We start from the raw sequence: 13,099 nt of genomic DNA, 5'->3' as shown, positions 1-13,099 counted from the left end.
TTTGGGGAGTAGTAACTGCCTTTGTTTCTGCATGACGTCAGTTCTGATTGGGAAGGATATTAAGTCTTTTAAATTATAGACACTTGGGAGACTGCTTGAACCCTTGCCCTACAAACTGGGGTTAGAATACATGTTGGTGATGAATGTTGTTGAGGAGGTAATAGCTGGGCTGTAGTTGTGTGGGTACAAGGAAGCCCTAGTCCCTTCATGTTGCCATACAAGCTGGGGTTAGAATACATGTTGGTGATGAATGTTGTTGAGGAGGTAATAGTTGGGCTGTAGTTGTGTGAGTACAAGGAAGCCCTAGCCTCTTCCTTCATGTTGCCCTACAAACTGGGGTTAGAATACATGTTGGTGATGAATGTTGATGAGGAGGTAATAGCTGGGCTGTAGTTGTGTGGGTACAAGGAAGCCCTAGTCCCTTCATGTTGCCCTACAAACTGGGGTTAGAATACATGTTGGTGATGAATGTTGTTGAGGAGGTAATAAATGAATGAATGATTATGGCTTAACGCCACATCGGCAATATTTCAGCCATATCGTGGCGAGAGGAGGTAATAGCTGGGCTGTAGTTTTGTGGGTACAAGGAAGCCCTAGTCCATTCATGTTGCCATACAAGCTGGGGTTAGAATGCATGTTGGTGATGAATGTTGGTGAGGCGGTAATAGCTGGGCTGTAGTTGTGTGGGTACAAGGAAGCCCTAACCCCTTCCTTTATACACAGCTGCAGCTGAACAGGTTTCATGTACATTATACATCTGTTGCATGTGTTTCTAGGACATGTTCACATCTCACTAGGTGCTGTGAAACTTCTTAACCTCTTGCAATTTTTTTCACATTACACTGAATGTGTTTCTTTCGTGTTACCCATGAATTTGGCTGAGTGATGAATCTAGTTTTCAGCACTAAAGCATCGAGGCGAATATTTGTATAATTCCTTTGCAATGATATGATGTTCGACGAAGTCTCCAATTGTTTAATTAATGCATTAAATCACCTTCGTTTTGGTTAATTTGAATGGTTTATATGTATATACCAGGCGTACATATGCGAACGGACAGTGAGAGATTGAATTAAATAAATGTTTATGTTACCTTTTATTAACAAAAAAATGCTCTGCTTTGCCTTTTTGTTTCACATAATTATTCCCAACCCTCAATTGAAACCATGTGGTAGGAGAATGGTTTGAGGAACTGCTTGATATCCTGTCTACAGTTTTAGCAAACAGTCCACCTCCTAAATTCTGAGAACATCACACTAAGGAGTGATCATGTGTTCAAAGAAGCTCTTGCTGGGTGTTAGCTTTTATAAAGTGCAGTTTGTGAAGCACCATTACCTGGTGAAGTATTGTTAGACATTGGGCCAGCAGTATTAACTTCAAATGTATTGCACCGGCCTGGATAGCACAGTTGGTAGAGCGTCCGTTTCGGGACCGGTAGATCCAGGATCAATCCTTGATCGAGTCACACCTAAGATTTCAAAAGAGGAAGTTGTAACTTCCTCGCTTGGCGTTCAGCATGAAGGGGATAGTGCAACAACTGGTTGACCCGTATCAGTATAATGGCTCGGGCGGGGCGGCTTACTTGCCTTCGGTAAGTCGTTTCAGTGAAGCAGCACTAAATAAAAGAGCGGTGGAAATCCGTCCTGCAACAAGGAGGCACATTACACGTACATGCACCCTAATGATTCCTTCGTCGTCATATGACTGAAAAATTGTTGAGTACGACGTTAAACCCCAAGCACTTACTCACTCAAATGTATCGTGTCATAAAAAGTATCTTGGAAGCTTAACAATTTACATGTACCACACCGATTCAAATTTGTGAGCAGAATGATACTTTTTTCAATGATGGAAGAGGATATAAAAACTGAAAAAAAACAACAAAAAACATCCCATTTGTGGGAATTGTGGACTGTTCTAGCAACTATTCCCGTTAAAGACATATTTACGCAGTCGGAAAGCCTTGAAAAACAGGAACGTCATCTCAAGCATTAGGATCAAACAGAAGCAAAAAAATTGATTGATTTTTTTGTTGTCTCACCCTTCAAAAGAAAAAACAAAATTAGTGTCGCCTCAGTTCCTAATGTACAAAAGTGAATTCAGATTTAAGCTAGCCTTAACCTTGTTACCAGTTGTGAGTGTGACATGGCTCAGTGGTAAAGGTGCTTTCCCCTCAACATATGGCACGCTTGGTATGGTTTCAATCCCAGTCATGGACATGGATTTCTAAATTCCCCAAGTCTTATTGTTTGTGGGAGACTTGGTGATAAGCATTCCATGGTGCTGGAGGTGTTGTTTTTTGCAGTCTTTCATGCACGTTCATTGAAAGCCACTTGACTTTCGCCATAATGAGATGCGAGTCTGCTCTTCGGAGGTAGCAAAGTTCTGGTATTATTGTATGGAGTAATGTCCATAACAAATTCATAATCACGAAGAATAATGTTTAATAAGGGGGCCTTTGTGGCTGAGGATGTTAGCATGCCAGCACGGCGCAGTGACCAAGGGGCCTTTCACCAATATGGTCCCTGTGAGTTCAAGTCCAGCTCATGCTGGCTTCCTCTCCGGCCGTAAATGGGATGGTTTTCCAGCAACTTGTGGATGGTCATGGGTTTCTCTGATCCGGGTTTCCTCTCGTCATAATGCTGGTCATCGTTGTATAAGCGAAATATTCTTAAGTACGGCGTAAAACACCAATGAAATAAAGCGTTAAATATGGAAATTCAGAAAAAGTCTTCTGCCGTTAACCGTCTTTTATTAAATTACATCATAACAAATCACTTCTCTCATTTTGTAGCAATCACTGTACTGTACATGCATAACACAACAACTCTCATCCGCTCAACACTTGCTCTACTAGTAATGCACATGTCTATGACATGCTTAGACTATGTATAGAAAACAAAAATATCAAGACTGTTATCTTATCCGAGTTCATACACATAGGGGCCCTTGTGGCTCAGTCGGTTAGCGCGCTAGCGCAGCGTAATGACCCAGGAGTCTTCCACCAATGCGATCACTGAGTTCAAGTCCAGCTCATGCTGGCTTCCTCTCCGGCCGTACGTGGGAAGGTCTGGCAGCAACCTGCGGATGGTCATGGGTTTCCCCCGGGCTCTGCCCGGTTTCCACCCACCATAATGCTGGCCACAGTCATATAAGTGAAATATTCTTGAGTACGGCATAAACCATTAATCAGATAAATAAATAATAAATGATCATACACATGGTGACCCATATAAATGCTGAAAATGTTAAATCTGTAACACTTGGTTGTTTGGTCAATTTTATTACACGGTTAATGGCAAAAATTGATGCCAAATATTTAAATTCAAAATGTTTCACCATATTTGAAGAATATTGACATTCATGATCAAAAATGCTTTGCATCACGTTAACATAATTGTACCAGTACACATATTTCAACACACAAATATTGTAATAATTATAATAATAATAATAATGTCAAGAACGAGGAAATCATCACAAAGCTCTTCACATAAAGGAAATGCTAGAATACAGCAATGATATGAAACAGGTGTCATAATTTAGTACAGTCTGTAGTACACATGCTTCAGTATATATGACTAATGCTATTATTCATATATGATTTAGAATCTGAAGCATCTGGCAAACCTTTATGTGGAGACATACGATAATGATAAAGTATTATATTAATTATATATGTTTGCCCATCCTGCAGAATTACTAAACATATCGTCAATATTGTCCCAGTTGCTGAACACATGACTGTTGATGGTTGTCCGTGGTGGAGTATTACTAACCACAAGATTGTCCATACTGCAGCAATCCTAAACATGACAGTCCGAGCAGTAGTTTTACTATGCACTTGAGATTGTCCACACTGAAGCATTCCTCAACACGTGACCGTCCATGCTGCGGTATTCCTAACATGTGCCTGTCAATGCTGCAGTACTCCTAACATGTGCCTGTCAATGCTGCAGTACTCCTAACATGCGACTGTCAATGCTGCAGTACTCCTAACATGTGATTGTTGATGCTGCAGTACTCCTAACATGTGACTGTCAATGCTGCGGTTCTCCTAACATGTGACTGTCCATGTTGCAATACTCCTAACATATGATTGTCCATGCTCTGGCTTTACTACACATGTCATAGTCCCTGGTGCGGCATTACTAAACATGTGATAGTCCATGCTGCTGCATTACTAAACATGTGATAGTCCATGCTGTGGCTTTACTAAACGTGATAGTCTCTGCTGCGGCATTACTAAACACATGAGAGTCCCAGCTGTGGCATTACTAAACACGTGATAGTCCATGCTGTGACATTACTAAACACGTGCAGCAGCATTACTAAACGCGTGATAGTCCATGCTGTGGCATTACTAAACACATGATAGTCCATGCTGTGGCATTACTAAACACGTGATAGTCCATGCTGTGACATTACTAAACATGTGCAGCAGCATTACTAAACACGTGATAGTCCATGCTGCAATATTCCTAACATGTGATAGTCCCTGCTGAGGCATTACTAAACACGTGATTGTCCATGTGGCTTTACTACAAATGTGATAGTCCCTGCTGCAGCATTACTAAATATGTGTTAGTCCCTGCTGAGGCATTATTAAACACGTGATAGTCCATGCTGCAGCATTACTTAACAGGTGATAGCCCATGCTGCGGCATTCCTAAACACATGACAGTCCATGCTGCAGCATTACTAAACTGATTGTCTGTGATCCACAATTACTAAACACATGAATGTCCTTGCTAAAACTCTTTGCCCTTAACAGTCAGACAAGTGTGGACAGCTCACTCTTTGTAGGGCCTAATTCTAGTGGGGCAGATTTGTACATGGAACTGGGTGGCGGGTCGTAGGCTGGGAACCCATCATCCGCCCTCTCTTTCTCCACACGCCAGTGGTATGTATTCTGCATCATGGTTAACAGACACATTAGGATGCCCACGGCCAGTACGCCTGTGGACACAATCGCAGGGGTTGATCGGAACTTCAGGAGTGTGAACAGTATCAAACCTGTACAAACAAAAAGGGAGTCCTATATGTACCATAATCAGGCGACAAATTGAAATCATGATTTTCAGGGTGTCTTCGGCCAAAATGGCCAAATCTAATTGTTTCACAAATGGCATGTGAGCTAGTAGAAGAAATTTCAGCCAAGTTTGATGTGAAAAATTCTCTTCCCTACTTATTTTTATTGCATATTGTTGCTAGGCCAGATTTTGATAAAAACATGACTCTTCAGTCAATCATTAAAGAAAGTTTTTCCAGACCAAGCACAATATATGACAGGTATTCAAAGCCTACTAAATAATAATGTATTTTTCAGCAACTTCATACATAAACACCTCATAAGAAATCAACTTGTCAAGATTATGCTAATGATGCTAAAACACACACGAAGAATGAGTGCGTGAGTGCTTGGGGTTTAACGTCGTACTCAACAATTTTTCAGTCATATGACAACGACAGACACGAAGAACTCACAGAGCAATGTGAACACTAACCTTACTGATAAAGAATGCCAGAAGACATACAAAGAACCCCATGAGAAATGTGAGCATTATACTTATACATAAAGAATGCCGTGAGAAATGTGAGCATTATACTTACTGATAAAGAATGCCATGAGAAATGTGAGCAGGCTGATAAAGAATGCCATGAGAAATGTGAGCATTACATTTACTTATAAAGAATGCCACGAGAAATGTGAGCATGCTGATAAAGAATGCCATGAGAAATGTGAGCATTATACGTACTGATAAAGAATGCTGGAACAGAAACAAAGAACCCCATGACGGCCATAAGGCGGCTGCTGGAGCATTCAGCCAAATACTTCTTGGCCCTGAAACAATAAAAAACAGGTATGTCTCAAAAGCTGGGCCAAATTGTCCAATCAAAATGCTCCTGTATACATGTATGAAAGATACTGGGATGTTCCGTTGCCTACTGGTCTCTTGGCACACCTCACCAGTGGCCTACTGTATAACCTACTGTAGTTCACTTGTGAACCTTGCATTCAGGTATGAATACTTTAAGCCATCCAGGTAGAGTATACTAAAAACACTAAATCTGGTCAACTGGATTTATGTGCCCATGAGATGCACCATGTTAGAGAAACTGGAAACACAATGTCTAGTCACCAATACCCCACACAAGTGATTAAAAAGCAAAACAGGGTTCAGGTGATTTAAGCAGAAACAGCTGCAATGTTGGGTTACAGAAATAACTGGCGCCTCATTGGTTAACACTGACAACAAGGTGGCACTTTCAATTGTCTCAATGCGCGTGATTCTGCTTACTTTGAACTGCGATATCTCGGTTGTGCAACATCACAGAAATAAAAAGTGATGCCTTTTAAACTTCCTGTGGGATACTTTATTGATGCATATAAAAGGTATTTTCACATGTGAAAGGTATTGATGCACCTTTCATCTTTAAGTGTTCGTTTTTTCTTTTAAAGGAGGTCTCCCTGGCTGAGGTGATCGGGGTCATAAAGTCACATAAAAAAGGCAGTTAGCCAGCAAGGTGCAATGACCCAGGGGCTTCTCACTAGTGCACTCGCTGTGAGTTCAAGTTTGGCTCCAGCTGTCTTTCTCTCCTGCTGTATGTAGGAAGGTCTGGCAGCAACCTGCAGATGGTCGTGGGTTTCCCCAACAGGCTTTGCCCGGTTTCCTCAAACCATAACGCTGGCCACAGTCGTATAAGCGAAATATTCTTGCGTATGGCACAAAACAGCATTCAAATAAATAAATAAATTTTCTTTTAAACAATTTCTAATGTTGTGACACTCACTTAAGTCTACCTGGAGTTTTAATGTCCATTTCCATATTGCATGCATGTCATTCACATCAAGAGACTTTTTGTGTTGTCGCAAAGTTGGTCAGTATGTTTTATATAATGCTGCTTCACTGCAAAACCATGATATGACATACCTTGTCATATAATACTGACACTTACCTTTCTTCACCCTGAGGCAGACTGAGAATTTTGGCCACAAAGAAAACCTGCATTGTGCAGACAATGAGGCAGCACAGGTTGAGGACCACCACAAGAGTTGTCATGGCAACACCCACTTCCAGCACATCCTCGAACACAAAGGAGTTGTTGACAAGAGTATCATGACTGGGGGCGTAGTTTACCTGTGCTATGGAGAGTAGTAGCTGTACTGCCAGCACGGCCAGGATGAGGGCAACCAGGGACAAGTGACCCAGACTGACCAGGAGTCTCGACACTGGGCTGCTCTCACAGCGATAGACCAGCGAATCTTTGGACGAGTCCAGGCTCTGTCGCGACAGGTTGATGCTGCCTCTCTTGGAGAGGCTCGATGGGCGGCTCACGTTGCCGTTCTGCCGAAGAACAGAGACCCGCGAGCCTGCCTCGCTCTTCTGTAAACTGAGGTCCACGTCTTTTTTCTGCAGGACGGCCTCCAGGAAGCTGAGGTCCCTGTTACTATCGGAGGTTCCTGGCAACTCCTGCATCATTGAGTCAGCCAGCTACTGACAAGAAGTGTTACTGCCCATGATACAGTCACAACCTAGACCACCCTTCCACTATTTGAAAAGAAACCAATTCAATTACAACACCTTCACTCAGCCGTTTTACAATGGAGGTAGGCTACATCAAAGCTTCCAACTTCCAATAATGGTCAATGTTCAAATCAGTCTGAACTCATTCGCCATTCTTATAACCTTTTTGGCGAACTACTTCGCAGAACTACTGTAAGTTCTAGATAAACCTGTAACCTGATTTCACAGATGGAGGGATTTAAATATCAGTCAGTCTTTTTCACCCCACTGAACAATCACAAAACTATTAGCTGAATGAGCCTCTTTTAAGCCAGAAATCTTTGACAAGTCTGAAAACAAAAAAAAAACACGTCAAGAATGATTAACACCCTATCTGACATATGTCTATGTATACTCATATGTAGATACATACAAAGCCTTCAGTTTACATCCTGGACCAGTAATCCCGGTGTCAATCAGTCTGATAGATTAACCACAGCAGACAGCCGACTCTTGACTTCCGAGACTAAGTTCCTGGGCCTCAGGCATTCTGTGACCACTATACTACTTAATAGCTTCCCGAATCAATAACCAGAGAGCTTCCGTTGTGGCTGTCAGACATGAGGTCATGTACACTGCTCTGGTCTGGTCGGGTCAGATACTGTGATATAACAGTTCTCCAGACAGTTCTGCACTGGTCAAAATACAAGTCCACACTCACACATGGTCGGGTCAAATACTGTGATATAACAGTTCTCCAGACAGTTCTGCACTGGTCAAAAGAAGTCCACACTCACACATGGTCGGGTCAAATACTGTGATATAACAGTTCTCCAGACAGTTCTGCACTGGTCAAAAAAAGTCCACACTCACACATGGTCGGGTCAGATACTGTGATATAACAGTTCTCCAGACAGTTCTGCACTGGTCAAAAAAAGTCCACACTCACACATGGTCGGGTCAGATACTGTAATATAACAGTTCTCCAGACAGTCCTGCACTGGTCAAAAAAAGTCCACACTCACACATGGTCGGGTCAAATACTGTGATATAACAGTTCTCCAGACAGTTTTGCACTGGTCAAAAAAAGTCCACACTCACACATGGTCGGGTCAAATACTGTGATATAACAGTTCTCCAGACAGTTTTGCACTGGTCAAAAAAAGTCCACACTCACACATGGTCGGGTCAAATACTGTGATATAACAGTTCTCCAGACAGTTCTGCACTGGTCAAAAGAAGTCCACACTCACACATGGTCGGGTCAAATACTGTGATATAACAGTTCTCCAGACAGTTTTGCACTGGTCAAAAAAAGTCCACACTCACACATGGTCGGGTCAGATACTGTGATATAACAGTTCTCCAGACAGTTCTGCACTGGTCAAAAAAAGTCCACACTCACACATGGTCGGGTCAGATACTGTAATATAACAGTTCTCCAGACAGTCCTGCACTGGTCAAAAAAAGTCCACACTCACACATGGTCGGGTCAAATACTGTAATATAACAGTTCTCCAGACAGTTTTGCACTGGTCAAAAAAAGTCCACACTCACACATGGTCAGGTCAAATACTGCGATATAACAGTTCTCCAGACAGTTCTGCACTGGTCAAAAAAAGTCCACACTCACACATGGTCGGGTCAAATACTGTGATATAACAGTTCTCCAGGCAGTTCTGCACTGGTCAAAAAAAGTTCACACTCACACATGGTCGGGTCAAATACTGTGATATAACAGTTCTCCAGACAGTTCTGCGCTGGTCAAAAAAAGTCCACACTCACACATGGTCGGGTCAAATACTGTGATATAACAGTTCTCCAGACAGTTCTGCACTGGTCAAAAAAAGTCCACACTCACACATGGTTGGGTCAAATACTGTGATATAACAGTTCTCCAGACAGTTCTGCACTGGTCAAAAAAAGTTCACACTCACACATGGTCGGGTCAAATACTGTGATATAACAGTTCTCCAGACAGTTCTGCACTGGTCTAAAAAGGTCCACACTCACACATGGTCGGGTCAGATACTGTGATATAACAGTTCTCCAGACAGTTCTGCACTGGTCAAAATACAAGTCCACACTCACACATGGCCAGGTCAGATACTGTGATACAACAGTTCTCCAGACAGTTCTGCACTGGTCAAAATACAAGTCCACACTCACACATGGTCGGGTCAGATACTGTGATATAACAGTTCTCCAGACAGTTCTGCACGGGTCAAAATACAATCCACACTCACACATATACCATTATTACTTTTAGTAGAAGGCTATTCTGGAAAAGCAGCTAGCTACCTGGTGGAAAATTAAATAAAATGCAACAGAGGCTTTGGCCAAAGAAAACAGCTATACCTGCTCATTGTTTTCATGAAGTAGCAGGTTGTAGATACCAATAACCTGTAGGTCTGTTACGGATATACTGTATTTCACTTTAAGTTTGGTATGTAAAATTGCACTTTCAGAAGCACATTAAAGGCTTAAAACTATAAATCTTATTCCATCAATGAACTTTTTCTGACAAGAAATTAATCAAACATCACAAAAAAAGTTTACGTGGCCCTGCATAAAGGTGGATGAGTCACTCTGAATCAAGCAAAATGTGTCACCTGAAAAATGCAGCAAAATATCCACCTGAAGTCACATAAAAAAAGCAGTGACATACCCACCTGTGTGTCATAAAGTCCCATAAAAAAAGGCAGTGACATACCCACCTGAGGGTCATGAAGTCACATAAAAAAGGCAGTGACATACCCACATGAGGGTCATGAAGTCACATAAAAAAAGCAGTGCCATACCCACATGAGGGTCATGAAGTCACATAAAAAAGGCAGTGACATACCCACCTGCGTGTCATGAAGTCACATAAAAAAGGCAGTGGCATACCCACCTGAGGGTCATAAAGTCACATAAAAAAGGCAGTGACATACCCACATGAGGGTCATGAAGTCACATAAAAAAGGCAGTGACATACCCACCTGAGGGTCATGAAGTCACATAAAAAAGGCAGTGACATACCCACCTGCGTGTCATGAAGTCACATAAAAAAGGCAGTGACATACCCACCTGAGGGTCATAAAGTCATATAAAAAAGGCAGTGACATACCCACATGAGGGTCATGAAGTCACATAAAAAAGGCAGTGACATACCCACCTGAGGGTCATAAAGTCATATAAAAAAGGCAGTGACATACCCACATGAGGGTCATGAAGTCACATAAAAAAGGCAGTGACATACCCACCTGCGTGTCATGAAGTCACATAAAAAAGGCAGTGACATACCCACATGAGGGTCATGAAGTCACATAAAAAAGGCAGTGACATACCCACCTGAGGGTCATAAAGTCATATAAAAATGGCAGTGACATACCCACATGAGGGTCATGAAGTCACATAAAAAAGGCAGTGACATACCCACATGAGGGTCACGAAGTCACATAAAGGCAGTGACATACCCACCTGCGTGTCATGAAGTCACATAAAAAAGGCAGTGACATACCCACATGAGGGTCATGAAGTCACATAAAAAAGGCAGTGACATACCCACCTGAGGGTCATAAAGTCATATAAAAAAGGCAGTGAGATACCCACATGAGGGTCATGAAGTCACATAAAAAAAAGGCAGTGACATACCCACCTGAGGTCATAAAGTAACATAAAAAAGCAGTGCCATACCCACCTGCGTGTCATGAAGTCACATAAAAAAAAGGCAGTGACATAACCACCTGAGGTCATAAAGTCACATAAAAAAGCAGTGCCATACCCACCTGCGTGTCATGAAGTCACATAAAAAAGCAGTGACATACCCACATGAGGGTCATGAAGTCACATAAAAAAAGCAGTGACATACCCACCTGAGGGTCATAAAGTCATATAAAAAAGGCAGTGACATACCCACATGAGGGTCATGAAGTCACATAAAAAAAGCAGTGACATACCCACATGAGGGTCATGAAGTCAGATAAAAAAGGCAGTGACATACCCACCTGCGTGTCATGAAGTCACATAAAAAAGCAGTGCCATACCCACCTGCATGTCATGAAGTCACATAAAAAAGGCAGTGACATACCCACATGAGGGTCATGAAGTCACATAAAAAAGGCAGTGACATACCCACCTGAGGGTCATGAAGTCACATAAAAAAAGCAGTGCCATACCCACCCGAGGGTCATGAAGTCAGATAAAAAAAGCAGTGCCATACCCACCTGAGGGTCATGAAGTCACATAAAAAAGGCAGTGACATACCCACATGAGGGTCATGAAGTCACATAAAAAAAGCAGTGCCATACCCACCTGAGGGTCATGAAGTCACATAAAAAAGCAGTGACATACCCACCTGTGTGTCATGAAGTCACATAAAAAAGGCAGTGACATACCCACCTGAGGGTCATGAGGTCACATAAAAAAAGCAGTGCCATACCCACCTGAGGGTCATGAAGTCACATGAAAAAGGCAGTGACATACCCACATGAGGGTCATGAAGTCACATAAAAAAGGCAGTGACATACCCACATGAGGGTCATGAAGTCACATAAAAATCCATACATGAACTTGTACACTACATTGGTTGGGTTGGTCGATTTCAGGGCTTCATAAAAAATATAATTTTTTTCAGCCTATACAGAATAATGCCTCCAGAATGTGCTTGAATAAACACATTGCAAACATGCGAAAAGGTTGCAGAATTACACTAAAGGGCCATCACTTTCCACAAATAATATAGGAAATGACCTGTCACAATCACATAAACAATCAGCTGTCACAATCACATAAACAATCCCCTGTCACAATCATATAAACTCTCACCTGTCACAATAATACACAACAACCTGCCACAATTATATAAACAATCCCATCACCATCATAGACAATCACCTTTCATAATCCTATAAACAATCACCTGTCACAATTATATAAACAATCATCTGTCATAATCATACACAATCACGTCACAATCGTATAGACAATCACCTTTCACAATCATACAATCACCTTTCACAATCATATAAACAATCACGTCACAATCATAGACAATCACCTGTCAAAAGCATATTAACAATCACCCGTCAAAACCACAGACAATTGTCTGTCACAATCACAAGTAGACAATATTATGCCACAATTATATAGACAATCAAATGCTACCATCATCAAGACAATCAAACGCTACAATCACATGGACAATCTACAAGCTACAATTATATCAACAATACAGATAAATGTCAGCTTGTCCAGTTAGACATCTGAGGACAAATGATAGTTAACATTAGTAGATTAGTAGATCTAGAGCACAACATGTATCTGTTGAAAACAATTCTGACTATGCAATGCTTAGGAATTTTACATTAATGCTCACAGAGTTAAACATAACAAGACGTGTATTCAAAGACGATGATAAATGACAAAACACAAGTACCTATCCTACCCAATTCTTCCTTCCTCGTCCCCCTTGGGCACGATTGTTTTTATCTTGGTCATCTCATTAGGTGATGAACAATAATTGCAAAACGATACACTGTAGTGTATGTGTACTGCCCATACATCCGGCTATGCTGCTGAAGCAGGAAATCTATAGACATCTGTGAGGC

The 13,099-nt window shown here is 41.7% G+C and overlaps 1 protein-coding gene across 2 annotated transcripts; it reads right to left on the bottom strand.

Moving 5' to 3' along the window:
* Positions 1-4,470: 4,470 nt before the first annotated feature.
* LOC135472329 (uncharacterized) lies at positions 4,471-13,099 on the bottom strand. 2 transcript variants are annotated; one of them, XM_064751790.1, is made up of 4 exons: positions 12,928-13,099; positions 6,961-7,858; positions 5,760-5,845; positions 4,471-5,016 (listed from the first exon to the last, which is right to left on the bottom strand). In XM_064751790.1, the coding sequence occupies exons 2-4, from the start codon at positions 7,482-7,484 to the stop codon at positions 4,775-4,777; spliced, it is 852 nt and encodes a 283-aa protein (XP_064607860.1). In that variant the 5' UTR covers positions 7,485-7,858; positions 12,928-13,099; the 3' UTR covers positions 4,471-4,774. The 2 variants fall into 2 exon arrangements, with proteins under 2 accessions (XP_064607860.1, XP_064607861.1); XM_064751791.1 differs by having other exon boundaries at positions 12,937-13,099.

The sequence above is a fragment of the Liolophura sinensis genome, chromosome 8 (assembly GCF_032854445.1).
Source record: "Liolophura sinensis isolate JHLJ2023 chromosome 8, CUHK_Ljap_v2, whole genome shotgun sequence".
NCBI lineage: Eukaryota > Metazoa > Mollusca > Polyplacophora > Chitonida > Chitonidae > Liolophura > Liolophura sinensis.
The sequence above is the reverse complement of the archived record's forward strand: the minus strand, read 5'-3'. Positions and strand labels throughout refer to the sequence as shown.